This window comes from Dipteris shenzhenensis, chromosome 17 (assembly GCF_047967505.1).
Source record: "Dipteris shenzhenensis isolate YYH24624 ecotype China chromosome 17, Dip_SZ_1.0, whole genome shotgun sequence".
NCBI classification, from domain to species: Eukaryota; Viridiplantae; Streptophyta; class Polypodiopsida; order Gleicheniales; family Dipteridaceae; genus Dipteris; species Dipteris shenzhenensis.
Window position 1 is genome coordinate 6,873,183 of NC_141612.1, and position 14,726 is coordinate 6,887,908.

The 14,726-nt window shown below is 40.1% G+C and overlaps 1 protein-coding gene across 2 annotated transcripts; it reads right to left on the reverse strand.

Moving 5' to 3' along the window:
* Nucleotides 1-10,386: 10,386 nt before the first annotated feature.
* Nucleotides 10,387-12,810, reverse strand: LOC147891603 (cyclic dof factor 3-like). Of its 2 annotated transcripts, XM_087388744.1 has the most exons (3): nucleotides 12,464-12,810; nucleotides 12,226-12,302; nucleotides 10,387-12,111 (listed from the first exon to the last, which is right to left on the reverse strand). In XM_087388744.1, the coding sequence occupies exons 2-3, from the start codon at nucleotides 12,292-12,294 to the stop codon at nucleotides 10,678-10,680; spliced, it is 1,503 nt and encodes a 500-aa protein (XP_087244870.1). In that variant the 5' UTR covers nucleotides 12,295-12,302; nucleotides 12,464-12,810; the 3' UTR covers nucleotides 10,387-10,677. The 2 variants fall into 2 exon arrangements, with proteins under 2 accessions (XP_087244870.1, XP_087244869.1); XM_087388743.1 differs by having other exon boundaries at nucleotides 12,226-12,810.
* Nucleotides 12,811-14,726: the final 1,916 nt, after the last annotated feature.

Genomic DNA, 14,726 nt, shown 5'->3' on the forward strand with positions numbered 1-14,726 from the left:
TTTCCTGTTTGTTTGTTTTGCTTTTTTATTCTCTCTAGACATCCATTTCCTAAACTTTGAAAGAAACACATAGACTGTCTTCAACCTTATCATGGAGAAATGGAATAAGTTAACTAGAAAGAAATGTATCCTACTCTTCATAGCTCAACTCTAAGTAGGACATTCCCATAGCCTTCGAAAATTTTGGTAGATAATCTTGATCAAACAAACTTTATTGCAACATCCATTTTGTATGGCCATACTATCTAAAGTAAAAGGTCTTTGCAACCCTTACCAAAGGATCTCTTATACCTATGGAATTGCAAATAGAGAGGACCCTTAATATTCATCCCATACAATATGTAACTTTGTATTTGTTACACCTTGAGATGGAGACTCAAAAGATAAGCAAGGTCATTGCTAGAGATAAGCAAGGTCATTGCTAGAGATAAGCCAGGTGATTGATATGTAGCTTTATATTTGTGCCACCTTGAGATGGAGACTCAAAAGATAAGCTAGGTGATTGACATGAGTTACACATGATAGAGGGTGATATCTCTTGAACTTTAAAATCTTCATACGAGGCCAATGACAAGCCAACTTGGGAGTGCGTAGGATAACACAAAACTTGTGGGGCATCAATAGCACCTTGGGGGGTTGAACAATCATAAGAAGAAAACGAAAGTCCTCATTGTGCACCTCTATGAGGATGTCAACAATAAAAATGGTCCAAATATTAAGGCACGTCCCTCTTTATGCAACATCATTTCTAATTAATAATATTTTAGTACAAATTATGAAACCCTAAAAGTGAAACCCTAACATGAGTACTATTTTTGGAAACACAAGAAGGCTATATGCATTGGAGAAGACTCATTTTCTCAGGGACAAACATGGAGAGTTTGATTGCACAATTGCTTAGAGAAGACACTCATGCAGTACTTAACTACACGACTGCTCACACTGGGGACACTCTTTAGTATTCAAAGATGGTGAGGTTCTCATTTTTTTATTTCTTAAAATGATTCCCATAATATTTCATTATCCATCATTTATAAATGTCGGGTAAATGTCCATGGTAATAAGTTAATGTTTAGTGTCACATTATCATATGTATAATAGTGAATTCTTGAGAGCTCATAAGCTATAGGTTAGAACTTCAAACATCATGTTAGTGAATGAACTTGATGTTTGACATCAACTTAAACCTCCAACTTGAAGTTATACGTCAAGCTGAATGTTCAACTTGATGCTTCACAAAGATTAACTTGATGTTCCACAAAGATTAACTTGATGTTCCACAAAGATCAACTTAAAAAAAAGAAGCCATTTTTTGCTAATTCAAGGTGTGGTGTTAAGATTGAGCGGGGTTTGGGGGACATGAGCAAAGGGCTCAAGGGGCATGAGCCCCCCAATGGTAGGGGGCAATGCCCCAACAACAATGGTAAGACCAATTTGTGAATCATTGCTTGTTCACCTAGTCCGTGCCTCATTAATTTGATATCGAACATCAGGCTAAAGGTTCATTTGAGGTTCAATATCAAGTTTAACCTTCAACTTAAAGGCTCAACTTGAGTTGAAAATCAAAATTGAGTGGCTCTCATATATCATTGCATTCAAATTAGAAGGCCTAGGACTAGAGCACATAGCATGTAGGCCCAAGGGATGTCCTTAAGGGGGCTAAGGGTATGTCCTTAAGTGAAATTGGGTGTGAAATCACTTTATTTTTTTGCTTTTGAATAGTTAACATCCAACTAGAAAACATTGAGTTGGATGTCAACTTGATGCAAAAGAGAAAAATAAAGTGCTTTCACATCCAGTTTCACATAAGACAAATCCTTTTGCATGCTTTTCCTATTTTCTTAAGGACACCCAATGGTGAGCTTCCTTCTCTTCTCCAAATTGTCATCTCCTTGCCATCTTCTTTGATCATATACTTCCTCATCAAACCTCCTAGCATCAAGCTTCTCAAGCTCCTCATTAAGCTCTTGGGCATGCTTCCCTTAACTACATCACCTCCATCTACACCTCACCTCATGCTTCTCTCGAGTAGCATCTTCTTGGCCGCGCTCCATTTTCTCCAAGCCACGCTTCCCTAGTAGCATCTTCTTATTTGTGGCTCTCTAGTGATGCCTCTCTAGAGATGCTTATCCAATTCTCTCCAAGCCTTGCTCCTTCTAGTTAGACCCTAGCCCTCCTGCCTTCTCTACCTTAGCCCACCTCCTTGTTGTTTGCACTCTTGCAAAGCCAATGCCTACCTCTTTTATGTGACCTTGGTTGCAAACTTGTAGATAATAACCTGGCTATAACCACCATGCACTTACATCGCCACGCTGTTGGTTGCGATCCTCACACCCTTGGCTATAACACATTTCAAAGTGAGTCTTAAAGAAACTTTATCTCTACTTTGGTTTTCCTCCTCTTGGATCTCTATTGCCTTATTCAAACCCATTGCTCTTCATCATTGTTTTTGTAAAGGAGACACCAGCATGGCAAATTGGTAATATTTCTTTGCAAATTAAACTACCAAATACATGTTATAATTGAATATTAAGTTCATGCTTGAACTTGATGTCAAACATCAAATTTGATGTTTTACATCCAGTCAAGGCTTAAAATTGATGTCTAACTTCGAGTTGAACCTTCAATTTGATTTTTCACATCAATTTTAAGCTTCAATTTGATGTTTTGCATCACATTGAAACTTCAACTCGATGCACAAAATCAATTTAATTGAAGCTTCCACCACTGATGCAAAACATCTTAGAGTTTAAATCTCATGTTTTAACCTCAAGTTGAAGCATAAATTTGATGTTGAACATCGATTTCGAGCCTTATCTCTTTGTCAAACGAAGAGTTTTGGGTGGCTTTTGGAAGCATATATGCTATCTAAAGCTTCTTTTATGTAAAATTGAATTAAAGCTTTAATTTGATGTTTTACATCAAGTTGAAGATCTAAAACATCAAACTGAAGCTTCAACTTGATATTGAACATCAACTTGAACTTCATTCTATTGTTGGTCATCTGCTAGAAGCTGCAATTGGATGTCAAACATCTTATTAAAGCTTGAAATTGCCGTTACATGTCATGTTGGAGCTTCACTCTGATGTTAGACATCCAAGTCAATTTTTTACTTTATACCATACATCTATTTGCTTTTAATTAGGCTACTTCGTTTGATTTCAATATGTGCTTAAACATAGTTGACAAACTAATCTATTAGGACATACTAATGTTTTGTTACATATCTATTTTTGTAGCAGTGTTGAAGTTTCAAAATCAAAGAAGAGATCTAAGGAGGAGGTGAGGAAATTCCATTTGATTCTCCTCCCCATTTGAAGGATATCAAAGGTTATAAGGATTTTCTTGGTAAGAGGTCCATAGGAAAGATCGCATACTTCAACAATTGCAAAAAGATCTTTGCTTCAAACTTATGTCTTTGAAGAGCCCCATTTACTTTCAGGAGAGCCCCAAAAAGTTTTTGGGACATTTACTAAGATTTCTAGTCTACATGTGTCTTCTTTTTTTTTTAATTTTATTAAATATCTCATATTTTTTTAAAGTCTCATGATCTTTCTATTATTAAATGCCTCATGATCTTTTCACATAGAATAAATGGGGAATAAATGTAGATCATGAAATTTTGTAATTCTCTTATTTCTTTTTTAATTTTAATAAATATCCCATGTTTCTTTAATGTCTCATGGTCTTTCTAATTATTATATGTCTCTTACCTTTTTAATTATATTGAGTGTCTACTCATAGACTTTCTAGTTTAATTGTCTCATAATGTTCTTTTCTAAGTTTTATTATAAAGATATTTAGCTTTTGAAAGGCTCTATAAGATGTTATATAAATTTTATAATTTTACTTTTATTTGCTTTAACAAATTTACAAAATTAGCTTACTTTTAAGAGGGTTTTTTCTTTTAATTGGTTTTTTGGAGTGTTCTATTTTTTCAATTAAGAAGAAAAGTAGTATGGTGAGCAATTTTTAGTTCTTATTATACCTCTTGCAAGGTTCCAGCAAACAAAATACTTAATGTCTTCTAAGTAATATGAAAAACCAACTTTGGCAATGGGTTTAGCAACTCATGAATGTAGTGATGGTGCTTTTTCGTATCCTAGTCATGTCTGGTGTCTTACCGTTAGGGGAGGTTTGGGTTCTCAAAAGGGCCTCATGAAGAAAATATTGACAAATAGATTAAGTACAAGGGAACCTACTATGGTAACCCATATGCTAAGGGGCCCCTAGCATTTACTCAACTGACATGGGTACCTTTATTTTGAAATGGATAAGCCTTGGCCTTTGGATGGAGGGGTGGGTGGTGGATGGATTAAAGGCCTAGGATGCCTTTTGTGGATGGCTCCAAGTGGCAAGGTTTCACTTAGGGGAGGCCTCATTATGAGGGAGAAAGGTGGCTTGCAATGTGGAGCCTTGATTCAATTCCCAAGATCAATGGCTAAGATGAAGGTGACTGTTTGGAGGGCTAGGATGCAAGCACATTTTGGATGGTGGAGATCAACCCAATGCCTAGGATTCAACCACCTATTTGGATGGATAGATTTGTTCTCCTTTTGCACTCACCGAGCTGCCCTTAATGCCCTTGCTAATCTATAGCCCACATTTGTTCATCTTTTGCACTCACCTCCTCCCTTGGATCTTTGTCTTGATCAAGGGTAGAGTTATGGTGAATCTTGAGCAATGCCCCAACAAAGCTCTCTTTTAGGATCAGGATGCAGTGATCTATGATTATTATGTCATTGGGATCATAACAATGACAATGACTACCATGCAAAAATGTCATTTATTAAAATGATTCATTTTTCCATCATAAGTTGAAAATCGATGCACAATTGAGGCAGCAATATGGCAGTGGGAAGTGTGGTTAATGAATTTGAAAGATCAAATGGCCTTTACAAATACGACCCCTACTTTCAACTCTCCTTCAGAAGGGGAGGAATTTGGGATTTACAAGATAAGATTTCTTGATGTGGGAGAACAAATACCTTAAGGGGCAAAAGAATCCAAAATAACAAGATGATTCCAATGTGAGCAAAGGGTGCAAGATCTCACTATTGAAGAACTTCCAAAGGATATGAAGCTACATCATTGGAACTCTTTACAAGCAATTAAAGACAAAAAACTCTTGGTGCCAATTCTATCAATAGGAATCTCAATACACCTATCATTAGATGAGATGGCAAGGGAATTCAGCAAGAAGTAAGTTCATTTTCTCTTAGTGTTATGATGATTACTAAAATTATGTTTCTTATATATTGGATTATACTACTAATCTTTGATATTACAAAATGTTTTTTGTTTTAAAATATTAATGTTATGGTTTCTTATGGTCATAAGGTCTTTATGAGCATCCAAGAAGCAATGACCAAGTATTGAATTGCAATTCTTAGGAAGAGGTGCTTCATGATTATCCAAGTCTAGCTCGTGCTAGATGCATCAAAATAATTCTTTCTTTGTCAAATATGCAACTCATGAGTTTCTTTGTTGTTTAATGAATTGTGATTAGAAACCTTGCTCTAGGAAAATAGAGAAATCTCAAGTTGTGGAGGAGAGTGATTGTTCTCAAAAAACTTTGGTACACTTATTAGAGATTGTTCCCAAAAGGGAGTATTCATTGGCAGTTTTTGATATCCCTTATGGGTTTAACATGGCTAGCTCCACAAATGACAAGAAGGCATTCACATAGGTGAGATTACTAAAATGATGCAACCTTTTAAGAAACTCACCACCTCCTCCATGTGGAGATTTGTTATATTTTCCCAAGCAAAATTGGTTGTTGGTGCTTTTAGAAAGGAAAATGGTCATGAGTCCTAGTATTGTAAGTTTGTTAGTTATCAATGCTTAAATGTTTTTCATATTTTGGTTTGATTTTGATCCATAGAAAGTTGTTTTTTCTAAATGTTTCATTATTGGCATAGGACAGATCATGTGCCTAGATTTCATCTCAAACTTTGTTTTGGGATGATTATATTTTGAAAAAAAGAGAGTAAAGGCACATGTGTATGAGCAAGGATGCCCTAATGTCTTACCTTTTCCAACATTTACAAGAAAGTTGAGCCATGTTGATGGGTTTAAGAACTTAGTTAATCCTCAGCAAAATCCTCAATGCCTTATCAATGGCCTCCTCAATGTCTTCTCAGTTGAGGATGATTGGGCACGTATGACTTAACTTGCTAATTGTTTAAGTCTTATGTTTTATCACTTATTTTCTAAAGCAGGTATGATTTATCTCGCTAATTGTGTTATGTTTGTTACTAAGTTATAAATAAGAATTCTAGAGCTTACACTAAATATTTATATTCTGTAAAATAGGTACTACAATAGCTTGTGCTATCAAAAGTGGGAGGAATTGCATATCACATGAGAAAGATGAGATACATGCATCCTTTATTCAAATGTATGTGAAGGGTGTGATGGAGTTTCCTAATGAATGTGAGGAACTTGGTGCTTGTGCAATTCAAAATAATGAGAAAGTTGCAATCAGCATCAAGGGGTCCCATGCCTCCTCTTCATGATGAACCTGGGGAGCTAGCATCATCAACAGATATAGAGAATCCTACCCTGTATTCACAAACAAAGGAGGATCTGAGGTGGTAGCTAATACAGAGAATTTACCACCCATGGTTCCTGAGCAACTTGATGATGTTTAAGTTAGACTTAGTAGATATTAAAGATATTTATCATTTTGCAGTTGTCAATGTAATAGACATGTCAATTAGAAAGATAGGCTTTTGAGCAATTACCATTGATTGTAAATGTCTCAAAGCAGTTCCTATACCATGCTACTTTTATATGGAACTCTTCCTATCTTCACCTTTAGCTTTCTCAATAATTTAATTAGTGCTTTGAATATCCATGTGAACCATGTGTGTTTTTTAGATGTGAAAAAACTTATTGTATCATGTGCAAACTCGTAAAAGTTCTTGTTGCAACATGGCAATTCACCATCTTGTTTTTAAAATTGGAGCACAATGTAGAAACTTGCAATTGGCTTATGCTTAATGACAATTTATTTCTTTATTGAATAGTGGTGTGACATTAGTAGAATCAAATTTACTTACCATGAATTCAATGCAATAAAAAGACAAGTTCATGTTATTGATTCAATGTAATTTTTATTTATTAAACATTTGGGTAATCACGAACATTGCCAAAAGAATCTACAGTAGTGCTACATCTATACTATCTTAGGAGAAGAAATTCCTTGTATCTTTGCGAAGGCATCCTTGAAGTGACAAACAGTGTAATATTTAGCAGTTCTAAAGTTTAACAAACTTAAATGACAAAGATAAATTATGATGGCATTAGGAAAAATGAGATTCTCTTTTTTTTTGCTTCAAAAATGGATAATATCAAAAAGCAAACTGACAAAGTGCGTGTTCTAGGAAGATGTGCATACAATGAGGATACCTAAACTACTTTATTATATCTAACATAGGGTGAAGAATTTGGTGTTTTTGACCTCACCGACACATCCGGAGTGGGTCCCAACCTGCTATCAAATCGCATTTTGTTGTACACTTTTTTTTCGAGCCTCCAATTGTCCGCTTTTAGCATTTTTGAATCTGTTTCAGGGGTTTTGGCTTGTTCCTAACGCACTGATGAGGTCAAAAACACCAAATTCTACACCCTATCAAATATAATAAAGTAGTTCAAATATCTTCATTGAATGCAAACTTGGCGGTCTTTATTTTTTTCTCCTTTTTTTGCTTTTTTCCAACGTTACGTTGGCCCTTGTTCGATTGGCGGAGGGCTATTTTCCTTCCGAGCTAAAAGGCCCCAAAATGAGCTCTGATTTTTCCTAATGAGATTATAGTTTCATTTCTTATGTTTTAGAGTATGGAACTAAAGTTTGAATTGCTATACTTTTCTTATGATCTTCATAATATTCAATCATGATCATTTCACAAATTACATAAATTTTGAGACATTATATGTGCATGTAAAGGCAACAATGCCAATTTAATTTGAATACATGCCCACGCCTTCAACCCGACGTTGCCACGTCTCGGGTAGGGTCGAGATGCGTGGCGCCCCTCGATAACCCGCTCCAAAAGACCACTTTGTTTCTGTAAGTCCAAATGTACCACATGACCAAGCATCTAATTAACTACCAAACTTCATAGAGTGTATCATTAAGAAAACCTTATCTCCTAAAATAGCAACCTTCTAGGTCAATCTCACATAAATCTACATTCCCTGCAACCAAAGAGTCACTGCACGCCATACATTTTGCACTATCGCGTAGTCCTATATGATGTGCTTGTGAGTTTCTATGTTGACACGACATAGGGGATAGAAGGGAGACACTATCGAGTGCCATTTAAACAGTCGTTCCCTCACTAACAACTTACAAACAACAACCCTCCACATCAGTAAATTCAGTTTATGGGAAGGGGTTGCCTTTAGAGTCCTTATTAACCTTTGTTTCCACACCTCACAAGTATCAAAAGGAGCCATACACTTCCATTTTTTACGAGGAGCCAGTCCTGCAATGAAAGGCTCAAGTAGCCTCTCTAAAGTCTTTGGCAATGCACTTGTTTAGTTGCTTTGCGGTTGCCGTCACAATGCCCTTTATAATCGGTATCCATTCTAAGTGTTTTACTGGGTGGCCTGTCGGCCCTGATTGTATCCAACAATTCTTGTACTACCCTCCTTTCAGCCATGCCAATGGTATGCCATTTGGCTCCCCCCGGGTCCCAACCATCATGATAGGCTCTCATCCCCTTTCTGAGCAACCTGGCTGCAAGTTTTGGATGACTTGTTAAGAACGCCAGTCCTTGTCTAAGAGGCCAGTCTATTGACCATAAAGATCTACCCAGAGATCCATCTCCGTAGAGCGCCCTCAAACCTTCCCAGTGGGCTCCTTGCAATTTTCCCTTTCAAATCTGCACTGTGGAATATGAAAGAAGAAATCGGAAGCTACCAAGTCTTGTCAAGGATCGTTAACCCCTCTAGGAGCATTACTACAAACAAAATATCTTGCAATTATAGCCCACGGCTGAGGGCAGCCAAGTTTAATGAGCCATTTAGAACATATTGCCTCGTTCTTTAGCTTGAGCTTAGTAAGCCCTAAGCCACCCGTAGACTTGGCATTTGTGATCATCTCCCGCAGAATTGAATGCCATTGACCATTCCATAAAAAGTTGCATATCAGTCTATCTGCTTGCTTCACGCAGGCTGAAGAGGAAGGCAAAATTGAAAGCACATATATAGAACATGACTCCAAGACATGCTTAGCTATTAAAAGCTTTGTTGCCAACGAAAGGTTTTTCCATGTCCATCTCTGAAATTTCTCTCTTATTCTTTGGAAGGACCACTCCCACCGGGCATCCAAGGTACCTGTATATCTGACTAGCTGAAATCCACTGGAACTCAAAGTTGGCAATCCACTCGGGTCTTGAGTCCCATTGGAACCATAAGGCGACAGTCTTTGAAGTGTTTAACTCTTGAATCAGCAAACTCTTTAACTACTTCAAGAAAACTCCTCACTTCCCCGATCAAAAAGCTAGTGTTGTCATCAACAAAGAATTAGGAACAAAAGGAGCTTCCATCCTGGAGTCTCAATGCTCTAATGCTTCCCACATTCACATGATAATCTAGGTGGCACAGCAAGGGCTTTAAGATTATGATAATGACATGATGCAAGTGGGCTTCGCACCGTGTCGCATACGGTGGCTTTTGCTTTCACTAAGCCTCAAGCGTAGACTTATGTAGGCTTCACAAAGAATATCACAAAGGCCGCGCATTCATCATCTCAAAGGAGATGATGAGATGGGGAGGGGGAGGGGACCCATGGACGAAGAAAAAGGCACATTCGACTGCGACTTTGTCCTTGCGCCATCGAATTATCCACCGGAGATCCGGATATGCACCTTTGGAAGCCTGTCAATCCAGATGTCTCGTGCAGGCTAAGGACTAATTCCAAGACGACTAGAGTCAGGAAGTGAAAATGCAAGATTAATTCGTCTAAATTCGGTGCTCATTTGACACCAGGAATTCTTCTTGTGCATGAAGTGGTGCTTTATTAGAATCGCTGTGAGCTGCTAGCCGTAAGCGTGCGTGGCCTCTCAAAAATTAAGCTGGCCTCAAATTGTGCTCAATATGTTAGAGCCTTCATGCGAAATCGTGCATCACTTTTCGGAGTAGACGCACACATGTCTAAAGTCTCCTACGAGCTGTCCACACAACGTCAAAATTACGTCTATCTGTAGCACAATCACAAAGTCTTTAACAGCTCAAACGATAAAGCATTTGAACATTTCCTACAACTGCCAACGAGCCTGAAGTTTGTTACCGTAAGACATGATCATTAAACAGAAATCCTAACACAATTGTCTCTGAAAACTGCAAGAGGCGACTAAGAGCCTAGACAAGACTCGTTCAGCAAAGTAAGCATCTTGTCATTTCACTGTACAGTCTTTATTTACAGTCCTTTCAGGTATCTATTATCGCTCCACATGGTATGTACAACCTTCGGCCTCCTTCAACAACGTCACGCGGTCTCTTTCCGTTTGTCGCATACTTAGTACATACACTCGTAGAAATCCATTTCACAATAACCGCAGCACTTTGTTTGATCATTTTCAGTAAGAGGAAAGGGACGAAGAATCTACAAAGAGTGAGTACAGCGTCTTCGACCCAGGCATTGCTCGCCACCGAGGAATTATCAATCAGGTGATTTGTTGGAAAGCATGCGATAGACTTCTTGCTGCTGGATTCGTATGCCCCAACCGCAAAGCCTCTTCGTCAAACCTGTGCTCCGTCTTTATCTTCCAGCTTCCTGCCTCAGTCTGAAGAGCATTGAAGAACCCAGCTGATGTTGAAGCTTGGTGCTTGGTGCCTCCATCTAGGGTTGTAAAGATCGAGCTACGTGCTGCAGCTTCAGCATCATGGATCTTCAATGTCTTTGGAGTGCCCAAAGAGGACGACTCCTCCAACGTTTCTTCGGCAGGGCGTTTCCCCAAGGCCGTTGATGATCCCATGCTATCAAGGCTAGCAGAGATTGCCTCATGAGAAATACTCCAAGGCTGTAAATTAGCGCATCGAAACGTCCAGCCCTGAGGAGTCCAGACTGGTGTAGGGCATTGTCCCCATTTCCACAACGCATCTCCAGCACTCGGACACGCTAGAAGCTTTGGTGTGTGTGGAACCCCAGTCCAATACAGGTAAGGCCAAGGGCCCCCGAAGACGGGCAAAACCTGCGCACCGCACCAAGTTTCAGGAACCGCGCAAGAAGGCACAGCTTCATCACAGCTTGATCTTTGCGAGCTGGAGTCGCACACCCCCTGCACCAAAGCCGCTGGTACAGGCGATAAGCTGCTTATTTCCTTGACGGTTGCCTTGCAATTCATTTCCTTGTATGAATTCAATAGGTAAACCGACGACACGTCCTGAGGAACTACATGGTTCGCTAGATCGCCGGCAGAATCTCTCTTCAGCCACTGCGTTCCTCTTGCATCCCCAGACACGCCCAGAACCGGTCCTATGAATGGCGTGGGATGCCTCGAAGTACTGGATAAAGAACTTCCTGTAGGTCCATTCTCCACCACAGAGGTTGTGAGCTGTGTGGCTGCATACGGTAATCTGAAAAGTGGCGTCGTATGCTCCGTCTGCGCTGGGCGGGAACTCGAAAGATGCGGTTCCGCATCGCTGGGATAGTCTCTAATTCTGTACACAACAGAATGAGGAGAATGGGCGTTCTGGACGCTCGATTGCTTGCTCTTCCTCTTTCCAGCGCCAACAGGAACATTCCTCAATGTCCCTCCTGCTGTCCAGTACCGCTGGCAGCGCTTGCAGAAATGTCGCGGCTGGTTGACGTTGTAATTGTTGAAGTAGCAAAACTTGGTCTCTAAACTGTCGCACCGAGGACACGGAACCGGCTTGTCCGGTTTGCGGACCGTGTCGTCTTCGGGAAGGATGGTATCGTCGCCTTGCTCGATCTTTTTGAAAGAATCCGGCCGCTCGGAATTCCCCTTTCCTTCGTCGATGGCACAGCTGGGATTGTCATCGTCGTCCGAGGCACTGCTGCTTCCATACGAAGTTCCAAGATCATCAACGCCACGAGGTGACAAGCCATCTTCTTCACACTCGACATGGCATCCGTCCTGCAAGCGCCCAATGAAAGGGATCGGCATAATACATCATCCCACAAATCCTCAAGCAATTCAAAGCAGCGCTACGTAAAAGAAGCTCGGATAGTAAAGGGAAACAGAATTTACACAAAATTCTACGGACTGAGCTCCCGCAGCAGCTTCTGGAGCTCGTATCATCTTGCCGAACAGCCTCATACCCAGATCTGACTTCGAAACAGAACAGATATCATAACCCTGAAGGTGAGAAGGGTTTAATGATCGAGCCATTGGGAGGCGAGCGGGAGTGTTTTGCTTCACAAGGCTCGAGCTGGAGACAGAGGGAAGCCAAGCGGGGGGGGGGGGGGGGGGGGGGTGTTCTACTCACCAGTATGAGACTAAGGGGGTATGCGGAAGCCGAGGTGGAAAGTATTGGGATGCGGGAGGTAGAGAAGGGGAGGGGAGAGGGGAAGGAAGGCTGGAGAGTGATCAGAAGCGAATTGGGAAGGTTTTGAAGAGGCAGGGGGAAGCGGAACTGTCATTTGGGAGGGTGGGAGGAGGAGGAGGAGGAGAAGCTGGAGAGGGTGTAGAGGGAAGAAGCTGGGGCTGAAGATGAATGCGAAAAGCTGAGATGAAGATGAAGAAGACGATAGAAAGCTAGAAAGCAGAAGCACAAGCACAAGCACAAGCACAAGCAACAGAAGAAGAAGAAGAAGAAGAAGAAGAAAACACTATTGAAGGGGATGAAGAAGACGAACTTACGAAGATGATCGTATTATATAATACAAGATAGCCGCAAAAAGGTTGGCAGTTGCCAGATTCTTAAAACGGAATCTCTTTTAAAAACACTCAGAATCTCCGCACACCACACGCAAAAAGAAATTTTATTATTCAATCGTTTACCCCCTCCATCTTTCACCACGTGTCGCATCAGATCTTTCCAGCCTATCGCCGCTCGCCACGATAATGCGCAATATCTCTGTTTTTTACATTAAAAATTTGTGGGTTGTTTTCCGCCTCCACAAAGTGTCGCTTTCCCTTTAAAGTGCCTTTCGAAAAAGGCTCCCCCTTTTCAAAGCTCCCCACGAGGACGTGTGGGCCCTCGGGGCCCCCATCCTTGTGCCAATGTATGCTTGGCCCATGCTTACGGTCTAGCACTTCGAGTGGCCAATAGTGTTGAAAAATGGTATTAGAGCATGGAACATGGAGGGTTGAAAAATGGAACACAGGAGGGTTGAAAAATGGAACACAGAGGGTTGAAAAATGGTATTAGAGAGAACTCCCAAAGATGGAGGGTGTTTGCCAAGGTAGTCCACGCTCCAATATGGCAAGGGATTGGCATATAGGCCAGCCTTCTAGTATGCGGGAACTTGCTCTTAGGTTTGGTCTTTAGTATCTACTCTCCTACAAATAAAACATCTTGTCACCCACAAGCTCTCTCTCTCTCTCTCTCTCTCTCTCTCTCTCTCTCTCTCTCTCTCTCTCTCTCTCTCTCTCTCATTTTATAATTTGGTTTGCAAAAGAGTGACTCCTCTTTCCTTACACTTGCTTTTCTTACAACAATACAAACTCAACTATCTCTACTTTGCTCGAGGACAAGTCTCATAAAATAAATGTTTGTTAACTAGGCTAGAGGCCTAGAGGATGCTAGAGATCCTCTTGTAAGGTCTCCCAACAGTAAGGATTGGTAAAGGCAAATGGTATTGCTCTAGACTCCTTGCTCAATTGCTACTCGGTCCTAAGGAAGATGATGCTCCTATTCATAGTTTGGTTGACTAGCTTTAGGTCCCAGGCGTGCATGTCTCCTTTGCATAGTGGGTTGGCTTCTCTTCTGAACCATCCATTACCTTTCCAAGTGTGGAGATCTTGATGGTTAATGAAAAGGTATGAACTTTGTAACTAAAAGGAACTTATGCCCTCAATGTTCTCTTATTGAATACAACTAAGGGAATATACTTGAATAGCCCTCAATGTTCTCTTATTGAATACAACTAAGGGAATATACTTGAATTTTATATTATGTTTTGCAAGTATACTACTTAGGTTGGCTTTATCACAACAAAAATGTGACCGAAGTCTTTATTAAATCTAGATTTAAGCTTATCATCATAGCCTTACAACATGCTAAAGGGGAAATCTCTTTTTAAATCTAGAAGTCCTTTAGTAGGGTCTGTAAGAAGAACATGGCCCATGAAAGAATAGCTAAGTTGGTAAGCCTTCCCTCCACCCTCGTTTTGTTACCCCCCCTCCCCCCCCTTGTTCCCTTATTGTTACCCCCCCTCCCCCCCCCTTGTTCCCTTACTAGCCCAAATAGACAACTCTCTTTGTTGACAAAGTTTCATTAATGCTCAACGTAATGCTGCTTATGAATTACTTAAAAAACAAAACCAAATTCCTTAGTGCTCCAAGGCCTCAAAATACTAGAAAACAAAAAGGAAACAACATTACATCGCCTAAAATATAGTAAGGCTATGAAAGTGTAACCAAGGCCAAGCAAAATGATAATCAATTTGTATGCGTTGAAACAAGTTAGGTAAAAAGGCCCAATGATAACTTATTTTACATAATAATTTTACATATTATAACCTCAGATTTCCTTAACTTCGAATTGACACCATTATATGTGTGGTACATAATGCATGGCTTTTATT